This window comes from Panthera tigris, chromosome A3, assembly GCF_018350195.1.
Source record: "Panthera tigris isolate Pti1 chromosome A3, P.tigris_Pti1_mat1.1, whole genome shotgun sequence".
Classification (NCBI taxonomy): Eukaryota; Metazoa; Chordata; class Mammalia; order Carnivora; family Felidae; genus Panthera; species Panthera tigris.
This window is the reverse complement of record NC_056662.1, coordinates 104,446,653-104,466,343: the sequence shown is the minus strand read 5'-3', so window position 1 is coordinate 104,466,343 and position 19,691 is coordinate 104,446,653. Positions and strand designations below refer to the sequence as shown.

At 41.1% G+C, this 19,691-nt stretch overlaps 1 protein-coding gene across 5 annotated transcripts in view; it reads left to right on the top strand.

Moving 5' to 3' along the window:
- Positions 1-19,691, top strand: part of MTA3 (metastasis associated 1 family member 3) — a 225,305-nt gene that overhangs the window by 194,171 nt on the left and 11,443 nt on the right. For all 5 annotated transcript variants that reach the window (XR_006215907.1, XM_042982073.1, XM_042982071.1 and 2 more), the window contains exons 15-16: positions 7,841-7,927; positions 10,664-10,810. Coding sequence is in view for 4 of the 5 variants with exons in the window: in XM_042982073.1 (XP_042838007.1) it covers positions 7,841-7,927; positions 10,664-10,810 (234 nt within the window). In the remaining variant the exon portion in view is untranslated. The remainder of the gene's footprint in view (positions 1-7,840; positions 7,928-10,663; positions 10,811-19,691) is intronic.

Genomic DNA, 19,691 nt, shown 5'->3' with positions numbered 1-19,691 from the left:
AGGCTGATAGGAAATTTCATGCTAGCATTTCTGAATTCATGGATTTATGCTCTTATCACTTTCTTACCCATCTTAAGAAACTGGAAAATACTTACATTCATCTAAACTGCTTAGCTGATTTAAAACACATTTATATAATTTCTTAACTAAACAGGATAATAAAACATGAGAAGAAATGAATGAAATTCTTCCATTAAAATTGGCCAGGATCCAAAATCCTGTTTGTTCCAATGAATGGAAGAGAATTCATCATCAACTAAATTGGCAGCTGAGGAAGCTTCTATTTCCCATGGCTCTTCCATTAGTCTCCCAGTAAATTTGCAGGTTTCCTCTATTTTGATTATTCTTCAGTGAAATGTATTTTTCTGTTACCTCATTTTATGTATTCTCAATTGAAAGGCCATGCTGCTAAAAAAAGTTGGGGGGAGGGGTCCAAGGTTAAATTACATGTGTTTTAATTTCTATAAACATATAGTTATAATAATAATAAAATAACAGAGTCATTTTGTGATGAGATTCAAGGAGCATATTTTATTGTGTATTTTGCTTCATTGGTCAAGTTACGTATAGGATCAGATTTTCAGAATAGTTTTACCTTGAAATTTAAAATTACAAAGTATTAGCAGCCATCTATTTTTTTTTTTTTTCAGACAGGCAACTAATGAACTCTTCTAGCGTCTAATTGATTCTTACACCATCTTCTCCCTTCTTATATGTACCTTGTTAAAACCTCCTCAGCAGGTCCTTGATCTTGGCTTGTTACAGAGAAAATGAGATGTTAATAACCTGATGTCTGGAGGCAACCATGTCTTTGGTCCAGTGGGAATGTATAGGTGTATTTATGTTTTTAGTAAGCTTTCCTTGGTTTCTCAAGGGCAATGGTGACCACCCCCCCCATCCCTCCTCAAAAAAAGTTAAGAATCCGTATGATGCAGTATGGATGTACTTTCAGATCAGATGAAAGTCTGTAATTCTATAGATATTGATGGATCAAGAGCTCTCGTTGATGCATTTTAGAATAATTCTTCATAATATTTCGAAGGTAAATCGTTTTCCTTGGGAACTTGAGAGTTCTAAGCATTGTACAAGCTGACCCTTCCCATGGCTTCTGGCTTTGGCAACCCCATCACAGCCAGTGTCCTAGCCAGAGTTCATGGGGTGACAGACTGCATAAGAGTGAAGTGAAGAGCTAATGAGATAAATTCTCAGATGGTGCAGATCATAATCGTAACTTGGTGCTTAACAAGTTGATCCTTTTAGAGAAAATGTTTTTGGTTTTTTTTTGTTTGTTTTTTGGGGGGTTTTTTATTATTAAAATAGCACCCTCTGGCCTTTATTTTCATTAAGAAAACTATTAAAACGGTAGAGTAAAAAGGGGAATCTTTGTATATCCATAAAGTATCACAGAGAAAATGTAAGAAGTAATAGTATCTGTGGGAAGGGAAACTGGGAGGCTAAGGCAAAGGTGTGGAGAGGAGACTTCCTCCTGTTTATCCTTTTATACGTTTTCACCTTTGAGCCCTGGGAGTACATTTCCTATTTTAAAAAACAATTTTAAAAACTTAAGTATATAGTATGATCAACATGTTTAAAAATATATACATATGAGATCTATAGAGAGAGGGTGATTTTTTATTTTTATTTTTTAAGTTTATTTATTTTGAAAGACAGAGAGTAAGCAGGGGAGGGGCAGAGAGAGAATCCCAAGCAAGCTCCGCACTATCATCGCAGAGCCTGATATGGGGTCGGAACTCATGAACTATGAGATCATGAACAAAATTGGATGCTCAACCAACTGAGCCATCCAGGCACCCCAGAAGGTGATTTTTTTAAAAAACCAAATTCCCCAAATATCTATTTGTTTAATAATACACTTAAAATTTTTTTTTTAATATTTATATTTGAGAGGGAGAGAGACCACGTGAGTGGGGGGAGGGGCAGAGAGAGTGACAGAATCCGAAGCAGACTCCAGGTTCTGAGTTCTCAGCACAGAGCGCAACTTGGGGCTCAAACTCACGAGCCACGAGATCATGACCTGAGCCAAAGTCGGACACTTAACCAACTGAGCCACCCAGGTGCCCCGATGATACACCTTTATATGTAAATATATAATAAGTCCATGACTTAGTACTTACTAACATTTACTATTACTTATTACTAACGTTAATACACAATGCCTCAGCCAGTTCTACCACATAGATAGTGCTATTAATATTAAACATGGACTGGTAGACCAAAAACCAAAACATTGCAGAAAGAGAAGTACTGTGTCCTTGACAAGATTTGCAGACCAACAGCATGGGTTGCCAAGTTTCAGACAGCCTCTTCTCCCCCTTGACACCCCACCCCACCCAGTAAGAAAGCCACAGTATGATAATGGTGTTCCTCCTTTGTTATTGCCATCAGACGTTACCACTGAGCTCCCCGATGATTTTATCAAAGATTTATAAAATCACCCAACACCTGATGAGCACAGGGTTACTGCTTGAGATTCGGGATCCTCAGAAACTGAGGTTTCTATGAGCAGCATTCCATAGATAAAGCTAAAGTGCCAAGGGGAGCGGATCCAAGCAGTTGACCTGCCACCTTGGTAGCTTGCGTGGGTGACTCACTGGTTTGTGACTTGAATGACCATCATTCCCTAGTATGACGCTCCTCGAGAGACACCTGGAGCCACTTTTGTATGTTTGAAGATGCTAATTCAACTTTGGAAGTATCCCAAGGGCCTGTATTCAGAAGCTGTTAATATATATTTTATGAGTTTTTTCCCTAGGGATTTCTCAGCAAAAGTTTATATAAAGTTGTGTGGAATTTTCAAATTCCAGTATTAGGAGAGAATAGTTTTGGTATTTGGGGTAGTTTATTTGTAATAAAAATTTATTTCTGAATGGACACTTTAAATTTTTCTAAAGATACAAAAGTGGTTACAAATCTTACTGTCATTCCCGTTTCTACCACCTTCAGAGTGTAAATGTTGTCATAGCATGTAAAGTATCCAGAGATATTCTGTGTATCTATACCAGTCTAAGGAGGTGTATTCTTTTTGTGTTTTACTACAGATGTTAATGTCCACATTGTTCTGCACCTGGCTTTTTTTAATTTTTAATTTTATTTTTTAGAGACCGTGAGGGGTTCCTGGATGGCTCAGTCAGTTAAGCATCCAGCTTCAGCTCAAGGCATGATCTCACGGTTCATCATGAGTTTGAGCCCCACATCGGGCTCTCTGCTGTCAGCGCAGAGCCCATTTCAGATCCTCTGTCTCCCTCTGTCTCTGCCTCTCCACTCCCCCATCTCAAAAATAAATAAACATTAAAAAAGAAAACTAGCTACAGCAAGCAGGGGAGAGGGGAAAAGGGAGGGGTGGGTAGAGAGAGAATCTCAGGCAGGCTCCATGCTCAGCACAGAGCCCTACACGGGACTTGATCCCATGACCCTGGGATTGTGACCTGAGCCAAAATCAAGGGTCAACACTCAATAAACATAATCTGTTGTATGTTTATTTTAACCAGTTTTCTATTAAACAGATTTTTAGGTTATTTCCATTTATTTTCTGTTATGTAATGTTGCAACAAATATCCTTATGCAGATAGCATTTCATACTAATGTGTGAAATGTGCATGTAGGTTACAGGACCTCTAAAAGTAGAACATCTGGGTCAAAGAACATGCCTTTGAGATTTTAATAGTCACTACCCAGTAACCTTTAGAAAAACTATGATTTGAGCTCCTACCCACGATATGCAGAGAATGCCTCTTTCTCTAGAACCTTGTCATCAGTGTTATTCATCTTTGAAACCCTTGACTAGTTGACAGGTGACACGTAAGTTATATTAGTTTGCATTTCTCATTTTGAATGAGGTAGAAATATTTGCATATATTTGAAAACCATTTGTATTTCCTTTTCTGTCAACTGTTTTTGCCCCTGGCCTGTTTTCTATTAGAAGTCTTACTGACTTGTGAGAACTTTTATATTTTAAGGAAGTTAGCTCTTGATCTGTGATAAATGGTGCAAATATTTTCCTCCATTTTGCCTTTGACTTTGTTTATGATGAATTTGTCAAGCAGATTTTTTTTTTAAACATAGTTGAATTTATCATTTCTTTTAATGGCACCTAGGTTTTGCGTCTTCTTTACAAAATGCCTGGGTGGCTCATTTGGTTAAGCATCTGACTCTTGATTTCAGCTCAGGTCATGATCTCACAGTTTGTGGTTTGAACCCCATGTAGGACTCTGCGCTGACAGTGCGAGGCCTGCTTGGAATTCTTTCTCCCTCTCTCTCCACTTCTCCCTGCTTGCTCACTGTCTCAAAAATAAATAAACATTAAGAAAGAAAGAAAAAGAAAGGAAAGAAAGAAAAAGAAAAAAAAGAAAGAAAGAGAGAGAGAGAGAGAGAAAGAAAGAAAAAGAAAGAAAGAAAAGAAAGAAAGAAAGAAAGAAAGAAAGAAAGAAAGAAAGAAAGAAAAAAAAGAAAGAGAAAGAAAGAAAAGAAGGAAGGAAGGAAAGGAAGGAAGGAAGGGAGGAAGGGAGGAAGGAAGGAAGAGAAAAGGAAAGAAATGCCTTTGCAGGGTCGCCTAGGTTGCTCGGTTGGGTGTCAGACTCTTGATCTCAGCTCAGGTCTTAATCTCTGGGTCATGAGTTCAAGCCCCATGTTGGGCTCCACGCTGGGCAGGAAGCTTTCTTATAAATACATAAAAATAGAAATGCTTTTGCAATTCCTTTAAGAAAATTCTGAGTGGTTTTATTTTGACAGCAGTCTTGGAAGCCCATGTGAGATGTTTTTGTGAAGTTTAATTCAGTGTGTACTTTTTGTAGTTTTTCTATTTTATTCCCTCCCCCAACTATCACACACACACACACACACACACACATTTCCAAAACATTTTAGAAAAATGACCATGAGTTGCAATAAAAGCAATAGTGTTTTTTCTAGGTTTACCTCAAGGAGATGCAACTCTAGGAAGCCAAAGAAATGTGCCTGTGTGCAACCAAGTGATTTGAGTGAGGAGCCCATGTTCTCCCTCTTTCTGGGCAAATTTTTATTCCTTCTGGGTTCTTTGGGCATTTCTCAGGCAGCTTGTTTTATCTATGCACTTTTAACGCATCCTAATGAATGCTGTGTTTCAGTAGAGTTAGGTGAATAATTTGAGAGCCAGGACCAACTGACAAGTGGCACCACCGGCCTGCTCTTGAGTGCAGACCAAGATTCTGTTTAACCAACTCACGTGTGGACCCGATAATCCTATGTTTATGATCATTCCCTTGGGGCAGAAGGTATTTTTCCCATGCATATTCAGAGTGTATCACTGAATGCGTGCAGTTGTGACGTCAAACAGTAACTAGCTAGTTTTAGCACTTTTGATCCTGATTTCCTCATCGTTGAGACTGAGAATTCTTGCCACCAACTACTTTCTTTTAAAACATACTGGCGATTAGTGATCCTTCTAAAGAGCTTTGATCCCCCACTCAGGTGCTCTGTAAATTGTCACTTGGCACATCACATCATTAATCCTACTGATTTAATGAGAAATTAAAAGCAGATTAGTTTAATTTCAAATGAAATATCTTTAGTATTGTGCTGGTGACCCCTTTGATAGGCTGTCCATTCTGTTGATTCTTGTCAAGGTGATAGTCCTTTGGGAGTCCAGAAGCTGCAGCCACATTGGCAGTTTTCCTTTGGGCCTTATCCACGGGAACAAAGTGTGAAGTTAGTCATATTACTGGTAATACAACGATTGCCTTTGTCCAAAACACAGAGGAAGTACCAGGCTGATTCATTCAAGCTTTCTTTCCTTAATAAAAAAAATAAAATTTTCTCTTGTCCTCATCCCAAGTCTAACTTGAAATTTGCATGAATTAGCAATATTACGAAGGAATTACTTAGTATTAAATACTAGTGATTTGGCAGGTATTTGGTCCCTGCAGGGTTTGTGCTACCTTTTTTTTTTTAATGTTTATTTATTTGGGGGAGGGGGGAGGGGCAGAGAGAGAGAGAGGAGGAGAGATTCTTAACCAGGCTCCACACTCAGCACAAAGCCTGAAATAAAGCTTGATCCTATGAACCATGAGACCATGACCTGAGCCAAAATCAAGAGTCCAATGCTTAACCGACTGAGCCACCCAGGCAACCCCCATGCTGCTTTTTAATGTTTATTTAGATTACTCTTCCAAAATATGCTTAGAATTTCTTCTTATATTTTCACTACTGTTCAACAACAGGTGAAAATGTTCATATCTTAATAATTTTCCTTCCAAAGGGAATCCACTGAGCCAGAAAAGAAATTGGATCATTTATAGTTATCCACGGTTGTATAATAACTAGCCAGTGCTTGGGATACATATTCAGATTCCTATTACTTGAGGCTGTCTGCAATATGTGCTTTGTTTATTATAAATGGGTTTTTTTTTAATACTATTTTCCCACCTCTTTCTGTTTAATAGTTAAAATAGTTTCCTTGGTGGGGCACCTGTGTAGCTCAGTCAGTTAAGTGTCCAGCTTTGGCCCAGGTCATGATCTCACAGTTCTTGAGTTCAAGCCCTGCATTGGACTCTCTGCTGTCGGGATGGAGCCCACTTCAGATCCTCTGTCCCCTTCTCTCTCTCTCCTTCCCCTGTTCATGCTCTATCAAAAATAAATAAAAAACATTAAAAAAAAATTGTAGTTTCCTGGGTGAGAGGGCTAGAGCTTATGAAAAAGTTAATTTTTAATTTTAAATGATTTGAGACTCCAGATTGAATTGCACATTTTAACACTAATAGTGCAGAATATTCCTATGGATGTCAAAAGCAATTTCCTGTAGGTACGCCTAAAAATGTGGTCTCAGCCACAGAAAACCTACAGAACATTTTTGTCAAGTATTTGAAGATGGGGAAAAAGCATAAACGTAGCAAAATAATATCTGCTAAAACTACCTTGTTAAGCTTTATGACAATACCTGCAAATTTAAAAAACATTTCAATACCTTTTTTTTTTTTTTTTTTGGTCCCTTCAAATTGTATTTTCGTAACTTAACTCTTTGGTGTGAGAGCAGTCATGTTCCACATCTACTCTGCCACCCTAATGACAGCTAATTACAACACAGAGAGTGTTTGTGTTGTATGCTTTATTTTTCTCTGTCAGAAATGTCTTCTGGTAGGGTATGAGGAACGTGATGTGAACTTTTATGAATGCTAATATCCATTCTCAGTATTGTAATGTTCTGACTAATGGATGACATACTCTGTCTACATACAGGGAACCTTTTGAATCTCAGCACTAGTGACATCACAGTAGGATATGAAGGATAAGAAAACCAGCAATAAAGCCAGTGACCCACTTTTACCCGTGTGAGGCTCTTATCTAATGGACTTGAGTTTAATCAAGAGAGATGAAGACTTCTCAGCAGAGCCTCACTCCCATAGGTCAAGGATGGCCAAGTGTGTTGCCTCTGTCAGCTGTCGTTTTTGTTTTCTATGCCAGATTCATCTTACATGAGGACTGATTTCACATCATACTGCCCAGAAGTTTTTCTACTGTATCGAAGCAATGCCATGGCTAGAAAGGAAGCATATTTTTACTATTTTGCCGATAGGCCCACACAGAAACAAAGCACATGGGTAAGATGTGTGTTAGCTATACTCCTGTGAGGCTTTAAAGTGAGTGTTCTCCAGGTAAATCCTTCATTCAGTAATTGGGAACCAGAACTAGAAACAGTTTTCTCAAACCCAAAGGAAACTATGCAGGAATCTGGTGGATATTTTGCATCGTCGTCCACTTGAACCTTTTTTTTTTTTTCTGCAGTGTGTATAGTATAGGTAGCGAAATCAGCCTCATTGGTTGTCTCCGTGTTTCCTTCTCTCCTCAGATGCAGACAGACATGCCGAACTATCTGGAAGCCCACTGAAAAGCAAAAGCACTAGGAAACCTTTGGCATGTATCATTGGGTACTTAGGTGGGTATTTTCTAACAGAGGGAAAATTTCAAACAACAATTTCGGTACCTTCTAAGTATTTGGCTACTCTAAATTGACGCACTTAAACTAAATCCAAGCCTTTCAAGTAGCTGAAATTGGATACTTTCCTATATATAGTCAATTTATTTTGTTTTAGAAACTTTTCTTTGTATTACCAAAACATATACACACAGCATATGCACACATTTATGGATATGTTTACTGTTTCCCCCAAAAAACCATTAAATAAAAATGTAATGTATATTTATGGATATAAATACAGATAAAGCAAAAAGAGGAAAATAAGAATCACTAAATTTTTAGAGGATGAATATTCTTAATGTTTTGATTTAAATCCTTCCACTTGGCTTATTTTTTTTTTAATGAGATAAAAGTGGTTTTAACCCACCTTTAAAAAATATTTATGGCTTTAATGTACCAATTAAAGTTACTTTGAAAGGGAAACATTTGTATTGCTTTCTGGTTTTTATCATCTTATTTAACTTGGAAGTTGCCAAAGGTGATGGTTCCATATACATGTTGAAATAGCACAATTAAGAATAGTATTTGTAAAAATCAGTAGGCAGTCACCCTCTTTTTGTTTTTTGCAAGTGTTAAGGTAATTTACAAAATAATAGTTCCTAAAATGGTTCCTGGTATACGTAGGAGCTATAATGGCATGTTTTTGTGCTTCTAATATTCTTGCTTTTTTTATTTTCTCAGTAAAAGTGAAAGAGGTACTCAGAGTTGCATTGAACCTTATTGCTCTGTCAGAAAGATACACGGTTATGAAGTGTTCAGACTCTAGACACGCCTTTAAAATTCAAAGTGTAGCCTTGAACTTGGTATATTATCTCGTCCTCATCAGCACATCCAAAAGTCAGAAGCTCACAGCTCCCTCTTTGATTTTACTTGGTCACCTTATTTCTTGTTTTATTTCTCAGGGCCTAAAGAGTTGCTTTGATAGCCCCCGAAAATATCACCTGGTTATCATAGGCAGGACCTAGTCATGGTGATCAAGTCCTTGAAGGTTGCTGTCTGTATTCCCTTGCAGGACGTAAGCCTAGAAGCCCCTTCTCCCACCATGCAAGGAAAAGTCTCTGATCATAAGAAACAGAATTATTTCTAATATTTGCATGTTTCTAATATGCAGCTAACATTGCATATTAGTTTTTCCACGGGTAATTGTGTGTTCCTCCTATGGGCAAACTGGTCTTTGTGCCTACTACATAAGCCCAAAGCTGTCCTCTTCTTACCAGCTGAAACACATCCCTACCTAACGTATTTCTGAGTTTTTACTACGTACAAGACACTATGCTAATTGATTTGGGGGAACACCAAGATGAGTAAGACTCTGCCCTCCAAAATCTTAGTTTAGTAGGGAAAGCACACAGGTAAGGACAATTAAGCAAATGATTAGCTCCTATAAAGGAATTACAGGCAATATTCATTGGACAGTTAGAAGAAGGAGGAGTGACTTCTGATGATGAGAGTTCCGGCAGCCTACGTGGAGAAAGCAGTATTTGATCTCAGCCTCGAATGATAAAGTAGTATTTAAATAGGTAGAACAATAGGAAAAAAATATTTTTTTTTCCTTTCTGAGGCCAAGGGAACTTCATAAATAAAGGGTTCAGTGAGTCCAAAGGCAAGTTGTCTGGTCTGGAAGGAGTGTAGTGTGGAGGTTGTAATGAAAAGGTTGGCAAGCCTTCAATGCCACGGTGAAAAAAAATCAGCACTCCATTTTGGTTAGCCCTTGATCTGTTCCTGAATTTGGGCGAGTGTAGAGTTTTGACCAGACCAAGATAAAGTACTTGTAACAATCCTAACCGTTTTTCCTGAGTTTCAGGAAATGAGGCTGATATCCTGGCCCTCCCCTGGGAAGACAGGGTGGCTTGTGCACACCTGGTGACTCAGGATCAGTAAGCAGGTTTAGCTTTGGACAAGAGGTGGTCCATATCAGTAACAGACTGAGATCCTCAAATCCAGTTCCTATAGGCTGCAATTTCTGTCCGCCTGCTTTATCCGAAATACGCAAGTAATTCTGGGCTATGTGGCCGACAACAACATACTTGATGTAAACACAGTATGCCACATGCACGTTATCGTTGTGTGATATATCCTCCATCAAAGCTTTTCTTCCACTACGTCTTGACTGTAGAATTTGGAGTTTGGTGTCAGGTTTCAGCTGTATCCACATGTTCTGGACTGGACGTGATTAACCCTGGTCCTAAACCCTGGTTGCAGAGCCAGATGAGGAATCTTGTTTTTCAGAAATCTCTCACACCCCAGACATGCTGCATGCTATGTTTTTGTTTTGATGGAGCAGAGTTAGTTTTCTCTGTCAGGCTACTTCTCCAGATAATGTTTACATTTCTAAAACCTTGAAGAGTTGGCTGCCTTATTCCCTTAGTAAATCTGTGTTTCAGTGACCTTCTGAAGTGGCAGTGGCTTTTTGTTGGTGGTTTTTGTTGTTGTCGTTGTTGCTTGCACTCCCAACATGAAGCTCAGAGCTCCAGCTAGCAGAGGAAGAGGCAGCTCACTTTTGATAAGGAAAGCCATGGTAACAGCACTTGAAGCTGAATCATTATGGAGGTCCTTGGGAAAACAGGCTAGCTCATAAGGAACTGACTCTCAGCTCATTAAGAAGTAAGATGTGTGCCTATTAGGCACTGTAAGTGCACACAGAGATTTTTAATACCATGCTCTGAGTTGAGAAACCTTTTCTCCCCCTGCCAGAGATCCATCCTTCGAAGAAACCTAATGTCATTCGATCTACACCAAGCCTGCAAACCCCCACTACCAAGCGGATGCTAACCACCCCAAATCACACGTCTCTGAGCATTTTGGGGAAAAGGAACTACAGTCATCACAATGGCCTGGATGGTATGTAAGCCCAGGAATCCTGGGGAGCGCTGGTCTGATAGGCCAGGGCCTCTCTGCCCTTGTCGGCTCTCAGCATGTCCCGTGACAAATGCAAGACGTGTAGCAAACAGGTTCTTCTACCCTCTAATTGAACTGAATGTGTGGTAAGGGGAGAAGAGGGAAGGCTGCTGCGTGCCACAGTGAGGACATTTTACCAAGTGATATTCACCTCAGAAGGGGCCCTTTCCTCACATTCCCTGTGAGGAGACTCGTTTGGAGAGGAAGTCTGTATTTATCAGGTTGCCTCTGCTAGGCGATAATGTTCTTGCTGGGATGCATACTCACTGCTCATTTATGTTTTCCTTGAGCAGAAGGGACGATTTCACCTTATGTCTGAGGCAGCCGTGCTCTCTGGGGGGAGGGTTCTTCAGCATTCTGCGGATCATTTTGCATTTGGCATTTGTCCCCTACTTCTTTCACCTTATAAAATTTTTTTTAATTGCTCAAGAGTGCTACAAGTCATGAAGGAGATTGCCTGGGTGATGTCTCAAATACAGAAATAATAATTTGTTCGAAATGGAAAAGCTGAGAAATATCACCTCTTATCCAAAGTACTTCTCTTGGGGCTTGGCCCTATAATGACTCTTCAGGTGGAATTGAATTATCCTCCCCATTTGGACCATCAGCACAAGCATAATAAATCATGCAGGCAGTATATACTGTTCATTTCAACAGTCCTGGAATTTGAAGCTGTCTTGATTGTTGAAATGTTGGTATTTATTTACGAGTAAAACTCTCTCCAGGCTTTTCATGTCTTCAGGGCTTCTAAATTCCTTCAATGACAGTAAATTATTTATAATGAGGCCCTAGAGCAGGGATGTGGAATAGACCTTCTAGTAATCGTTTCCCGTGGTTGTTTTCCTTCAGTATGACTTTCCGTGGTCACAGTGATGTCAAAATGGATAAAAAATTGAGGGTGAAGAGTTTAGTTTGCATTTATAGGATATCAATATGTTATAGATATGACTTTCAAGAACTTAGCTACACAGTAGTCTTGCAGGATACTTCTTCGCTAACAAGGACATTGGCCATTTTTGCCACAATACGCCTGGTATCTGGATAGCAGAAGACTAAGGACGGGTTGTGTCCAAATGTGGAGATTGGATTTCTTTCCAGCTTTTGCTTGCCCACAGCCTGGGGCTTTTGGATTCAGGCTTACATGGAATCAGGGATCTTTCTTTTCCACCTCACGACCTCTCTGGCCTCTCTAGGTGTATTGAAAGCAGAAATTAAGTTCCAGTTCATTTGATACATACACATGCATGTACATCTACACTTTCTGGTAAGAAGACTCTTGTAGTGACTACAGTTGGAATAACAGCTCTCTACTCTCTTTTTCCACTTGGGCCCAATGGTCACACTCACACTGGGCCCCAGTCCTAGCCCCGCATTGCAATTCACGTTGCTCTTTCCTTGTATCACAGCTACCTATATCTTTAGAATTTCTAAAAAATGCCACCTCATAGTGTTCCCTCTCTACGCCTGTTTGCCCCATTTCCTTCGGAAGATTGCTGCTGCAAGGTCATTGCTTCTCCCCTCCGAGCAGGAGGAATGGACAGGACGTACAATGAATCCCTGGTGTTATGTTTTCGGAGACCTTCAACCTTCTTTAGGGAAAGACACTCATCTCATTTTCTGGAAAGACCTAGCTGTTGAGACACCTTTATCCTTCCATACCCTTTTGTCTTTGCTCTCCCGGCATGGTATGGAGAGGAAGGCTGGATGACATGTGCCTTACCTGTGTTATCTCATTTGATTCACGTGACAGAAGGTTCTACGGGGTCAGGGCATTTAACTGTTTTGCATAACATTGTATTTCTACTGCCTAGCACAGTGCCTGGAACTTAGTAGGTGTTTAATCAATGTTGATTGAATAAACGAAAGTGACTGAGAAAAATGAGACCTAGAGAGAGGTAAATTAAATTTTCCAGGGGCGCCTGGGTGGCTCAGTCGGTTGGGCGTCCGACTTCGGCTCAGGTCATGATCTCACGGTCCATGAGTTCGAGCCCCGCGTCGGGCTCTGTGCTGACAGCTCAGAGCCTGGAGCCTGCTTCAGATTCTGTGTCTCCCTCTCTCTCTGACCCTCTCCCGTTCATGTTCTGTCTCTCTCTGTCTCAAAAATAAATAAACATTAAAAAAAAATTTTTTTTTTTAAATTGTCCAAAGTTACCAGGCACTGCATAAATGGATTGGGATTCCTATTCAGGTGTGGCTGATTTCAGAGTTTGCTCTTAACCACGGCTATAAAAGAAGTTGTGGCTCTCAAATATTTGTCAGCAAAGTAGAAAACGCAGAAGTCGTTCTCGCTAACTCAACGTAAGAAGTCAATATTGCAGGTCTTGGAGGACAGAATAGGTGACGGAACATGGTGAGGGGCACAGGAAGCAGCCGCCATCCCTAGGGCTGGGAGAGCAAAAGCAAGCAGTTGCGGTTATCACATGCTAGAGGCTCGAGGAGGCCCGAGGAAAGGCGCTGCTCTGCGGGTGCTGGCATCTCTCAAGTGTGATGAGGCTGGTTCCGGCAGCGTGAAGCAAAGCTGGGAACGGAGCAAACTGCACCTGCTATGGGGCGGGGCGGGGTTGGGGGGGGGGGGGTGGGGGTGAGGAGGGAGCAGGACCCGGCAAGCGCCTTCTGTGGCTGCCAGCCTTACAGCCTCCCTCTAGCACCCCCTACTGGTGTATCAGGGAGCCAGATGGCGAAGGAGAAGTATTTGCAGAGTCCCAGGCCCAGCGTCGCTAAGCTGAATTTAAATGGATGGGTGTGGAGCTGAGAGACAAGTGTAAGGGAAACACACATTGTAGAAAATGTCCCCATTTATTTTTTTATTTTTTTTAATTTTTTTTTTTAACGTTTATTTTTTTTTGAGACAGCGAGACACAGCATGAACGGGGGAGGGGCAGAGAGAGAGGGAGACACAGAATCGGAAGCAAGCTCCAGGCTCTGAGCCATGAGCCCAGAGCCCGATGCGGGGCTCGAACTCATGGACCGTGAGATCATGACCTGAGCCGAAGTCGGACGCTTAACCGACCAAGCCACCCAGGCGCCCCGAAAATGTCCCCATTTTTGTACTCCCAGTGAAGCTTTTCCTTGGGATAAAGGGTCTATTTCTTATTTCCTTGGGACATAGGATCCAGACTAACCTGAGCTTCCAAAGTGAACTCAAAGTACTAGGGGAAAAAAAAATTAGGTCAATAGTGAGTTTTCATGAGATAGTCAATACCATCACTTACTGGAATTGATGGATACAAACTCATGGAAAAGCCTCGCCCCGTGATCCAATAATAAAATCTGTTAGCATTGCTACTTAATTACCAGCATGCCAGACAGATGAGCACACCAAACAGGATGTTGATGGACAGAACTAATTTAACTGGAAACAAAACCTGACTGTACTGAAATATCCAGATATCTCAGTGTTAGGGCTTCCTGTCCCCTTCTCAGGGGCTTGCCTCTCTTTATTCACCCTCCACCTTCAGCTGGAAGTTCATGATGATGGATAAAGAGGCTCTGGATTCCTGCTGGTAGGAAGGATTTTACCTGACATTAAAAAAAAAAAAAAAAAAAAGGTGGGGGTGTGCCTGGGTGGCTTAGTTAAGCGTCCAAATTCAGCTCAGGCCATGATTGTTGGGCTCTGTGCTGACAGCTCAGAGCCTAGAGCCTGCTTCAGATTCTATGTCTCCCTCTCTCTCTGCCTCACCCCTGCTTGTGCTCTGTCTCTCTCTGTCTCTCAAAAATGAATAAATGTTAAACAAAAATTTTTTAAATGATGGGCAGCTTCTTATCATCTTCCTGAAAGTCACTGTCTTTCATCTGGCCCTGGCCTCTTAAAGGCACCGATGGTTGGAAATCAGACCTCTGTGTCTTCTGTTAAGCTTAACCCTTGGCACCAGGCCACACCCAGCCCTCTGTGACTCCCCCACTGGAACTTAAACTCCAAGGGTGAAAACAGAATCTGCATACGTAAGAAGCCTCATTATTTGGGGTCAGTAATGGCAGGAAGAATGAAATTTCAAAACATAGACTTACACAGCTCCTTACCACTGTCCGCTATACTCCAGTCTTTCCCGTCAGGCAGTGGGCCAGTAATGTGCCGCCTGCCATCACATGCTTTCCAAATCCTATCTCCTTTGCTGACTTGCAGGTGCTTTGGTGACCTTTTTATTGCCAGCGAGCCAAGTACCTACCACATTTGGCTGACTTGGTTAATTCCACGTAGCTGTGAGTAGAGAAAGCCCTGAGATCAGTGGGGAGAGAAGAGCAATTACTGGAAAAAGCCTTTCCATGTGTGAGAGCCCAAAAGAGAGGGCAACAGGGCAGATGGGATTTCTCTGTGCCACAGGGGAAAACGTACCTCTAAGTGTTTGGAACCATCTAGGATTAACTGCTCACTTCTCTGATTACTTCCTGTGTGGCCTTGGGTGAGTCATTCAGATTCTTGAAACCTGTTTTCTCCTCTGTAAAGTACAAATTTCATTTGCCTTAATGGGGTTGTGATAATGATTAAAGATATTGCGTCTACCTTATACCACTTGATCTGCCAAACTCTTTTTTTTTTAAAGATTATTTTTTAACGTTTATTTATTTTTGAGACAATGTGAGAGACAGAGTGCAAGCGGCGGAGGGGCAGACAGAGGGAGACACAGAATCTGAAGCAGACTCCAGGCTCTGAGCTGTCAGCACAGAGCCAGGCACGGGGCTCGAACTCACGAACCGTTAGATCATGACCTGAGCCGAAATCAGATGCTTAACCAGTTGAGCCACCCAGGCGCCCCTGATCTTCCAAACTCTTTATGAGATAGTTGTTATAACATGCATTTTAATAATGAAAAACCCCAGGCTCAAAGAGGTTGAGGGATTTCACTAAAGCCACACTGCTAACAAGTAGCAGAGATGAGATTTAAACTCCAATCTGGGGTTGTTTCCACTTGGTGTATAAGGACCAGGATTTGTGTGCTCAGTGCAACAAATACCTGGGAGATGTTTATGTTTTTTCCATGTTGGAGATGGGTGTGTGTTTGTGAATATAGAGAGGAACATAGTAGGTGTTTTTCTGTACTTAGACTGTGAGGTATAAGCCATGATTGTCTGATCAAAGCTATCCCTCCATCTCCTGCCTCTGTGAGGCTTTTCTGCCCGTAACATATCCCCTACATTTTCTGAAATGTAGGGCATAAGAACTATATTAGTGTCAGAGAGAGGGGAGAAAAAAAGAAACAAGAGAAAATTCACAGAATCACCTAAAGGTGAAATGTGTTTAAATTAAATTATAGGGTACACCCAGCATTGACTCTGACTCATGGTAGGTATTCATTAAGTGCTCAGATTCTATCCCCCCACCCTTTTTAGAAGAGCTATTTTGAAAATTGTTAAGATATCAACCAAAGTTTTTGTAGTCATATGTGGATTGTATATAAATAAAGTGTCAACACATTTATTTACATTTATTTCTGACATAAACATAGGATTTCCAAAAAATGACTCATGGGTTTGCTTGGAAGTAAATGGGTGTGTTCCAAAGTATATTTGCACATTAGAAGGGCCCAGTATCTATAAAGAGAAATTGCCTTTGATTAAGCTATTTAAAGGAGTATTAAAGACAGGAAATCAGATTGATAAAGAGGGCTCATTTAGCCTCGTGTAGGCTCCTGCAGTTAGAGACCCTACAGCAGAGGGGATGGAATATCACCATCCTGAGACAGTGGAATCTTTTTCAGAATGAGGGCTGAGTCAGAAAACACTCCAGAGAGGAGAGAGAGGGGCTGACCCCTCTCTCCTGACCCCTAAGAAGATGCCCTGGCCCTCCCCACCCCAGGGAGCAGATCTTTTATTCTGCTGCACAGGGACAGGCGTCTGGCTGCTATGTCTCTGTCTTTATCAAATGGGGACCCTAGAGAACAACTTCTGTTTTGTAGTGATATGACCGAGGGGACATCAATTGGAGGTGTGCTCTTGTCATCTTTTTCTGAGATGATACAGCTTTTGTCCCAGGGGTACTACTGAAGCCGGATTCAGTGTGTCGGGTATACCAAAGCCAACAGGCTCAGGAGAGAGGTGAGTTATCAGTGGGACAGAGTCAGGGCATCTGAGCCAAGGAAATTGATGAATGGTACAATAAACTCCTTTTTAATCTGCTCTCTTCTGGCTTATTTCCCCTGGGGTCTGTGAATACAGTGCAGATCCAGGTTTTTTTCCTTATTTGTTTTCCACATTGAGTAATATCATTTCTCTAAGTCCCCTATGAAGAGGGTATCCAATGTGGATGCCTCTAAGTACAATATTATGATCTAGGGTGTGAAGACTGTCCTTTGGACGACTTGTTTCTGACTCAGTGATTCAACAGCTCCAGCTGTTTGCATCCCAACTCCGGGAAATGGGGGGTGGGAGGTCCACTGTACCAGTGAGAGCAGTGAGAGCGCTCTGGGAATGCTTCTGCTGTCTTCACAAATCCCAACAAAAATAGACTTCCAGCAACAGCTGATGGCATTCCTAGGCACACTTGGGCCCAGGCCGCCTTATGTCAACATTTTTATATCATTTCAAGAGACTTCATGTTTTTTTTTTATCTTCCAAAATAGTGTTTATGGAAGAACATCAAGTGCCCCTGGATTTGCCTCTGATCTCCTTGTCTCAGGATGTAATGTTACAACCTGGTTTAATAGATAAAAGTGACTTTGAATTTTTTTTTCAGTATTTTCCAATGGATCATTATGGCCCCAGGGTTTATTGAATGTCAAGTAATTATAGCAGAGTACCTAATATATCTAGAGAGTTTCGGGACATAGAAGCATTATCTGAGGGGAGTGGATGCCATAGGGTGGCATTGTAGAGAAAGACCCAAGTACATTAGGCATGAGTAATTAACAACTTGGTGTTTTGGAATATTCCGGAAGGATGTCAAATCGGCCACCCCTGGGACCATTCCTGAGTTTACTAATATCAGTTTCTTCCAGAGAATACTTTTATCCTATTCCTGAGGGAAATACTAGTGTGTGAGCCTGTCGGAGGTCTATTCTTGACACCCTCTCAGCAATATGGAGATCTTAGAAGAGTGGCAGAAGTCCATGGTAGTTACTCAAGGGTCCTCAGCTCTCAGGGGCAGCTCTGGCCTCCTCAGTCAATCTCTGTTTGCCTGCAAGGGTCATTACAGGAAACCTTTTTTTTTTTTAATTTCTTTTTTTTAATGTTTATTTATTTTTGAGACAGAGACAGAGCGTGAATGGGGGAGGGTCAGAGAGAGAGGGAGACACAGAATCAGAAGCAGCCTCCAGGCTCTGAGCTGTCAGCACAGAGCCCGACGTGGGGCTCGAACTCACGGACCGTGAGATCATGACCTGAGCCGAAGTCGCTTAACCGACTGAGCCACCCAGGCGCCCCAACAGGAAACCTTTTTAACCAACCTGTCCCAATGTATTCCCATTCTCAGTGACATGTAGAGGATGAATCTCTGAGAAAGAAAGGGAACCCCTGACTTGAGAGCTAAGTCCTGGTTTTTTTGTGGGGAAAGGTGGATGCTTGGGAAAGGAAAGTGAGGGAGACAGCAGAAGAAGGGGATTAGGTCCCTGAGAAACAACTCTTCCTTAGAGTAAGTGTGACCCATCCATCAAAAGAGCAGACACAGATGTCTGAGAAAGGCATTAGGACATCAGTATTAGATCTTGATACCCCGAGGAAGTAAAGATCAACTCCTGAAATCAACTGATTTAGGTATCCTCCTGAGCATTCTCTTTGGGTCCCAGGATGGAGGTGAGGAGTGTTCTGAATCTGCCGGGGGGGGGGGGGGGTGCCCAGGGCAATGGAAATGGAAGGATTTGTCACAGTCCAGTTGATTTGGAGACCTCCCACTGGGTTCATTTTAAGCTTCCCAATCTTGCTCTTTATTATTTTCTTTTCCTGTTTCCTGTTTTCCCTTCCAGATGACTGAGTACTCTTTAAGCTCAGAAAACATCTGAGTTATAATTTATGCATTTTTCTCCCTCAACCAAATATTTATTTTTATCAACAATTATTTACATATAGATGAATATGAAAAGCAATTAATGTAGAACTGAGGAGCAAGCTTGAAGGCAACTTTGTTAAACGGAGGTGCCTGAAGAAGATAATCTGAGAAGACTGTTTCCATGACAGTCTAACTGCAGCTTCACTGAGTGACAACAAGGAGCCCCTTTCCAGGGCAGCTGGGGAGCAAGGCCAAGAGTGAGTTCTGGGGAAACAAGGCTGACCACATTTAAGGTATCTGGAACTGTAAAGTCAGCAGAAGAAAGGGTCAAGATGTTGGACATTAGACCTATACTGGTCTTCCGATTTTCTTTTGTCTCTCCAGTTTTATTTCTCTGTGTCTTTTTGTTCTATTTTCTGGGAGACTTTCTCAAATTTACATTCCAACCAGATTTGTCTATTTCTCCCTTTATTCTGTCAGTTTTTGCCTTAGTATTTTGAAATTCTATTATTGATGGTATATATAATTAGAATTTTTAGGTCTTTTGTACCTTTTTATCACTGTGAAATGATCCTTATATATATTCTTATAGATATACATATATATATATACATATATATATACATGTACATGTATATGTTATATACATATATATATTTTTTTTTTTTAAAGAGAGAGCATGAGTAGGGAGAGGGGCAGAGGGAGAGAGAGAGAGAGAAAAAAAAAATTTTTTTTAATTTTTTTTAACATTTATTTATTTTTGAGACAGAGAGACACAGAGCATGAACAGGGGAGGAGCAGATAGAGAGGGAGACACAGAATCCGAAACAGGCTCCAGGCTCTGAGCTGTCAACACAGAGCCCGATGCGGGGCTCGAACTCATGGACCGTGAGATCATGACCTGAG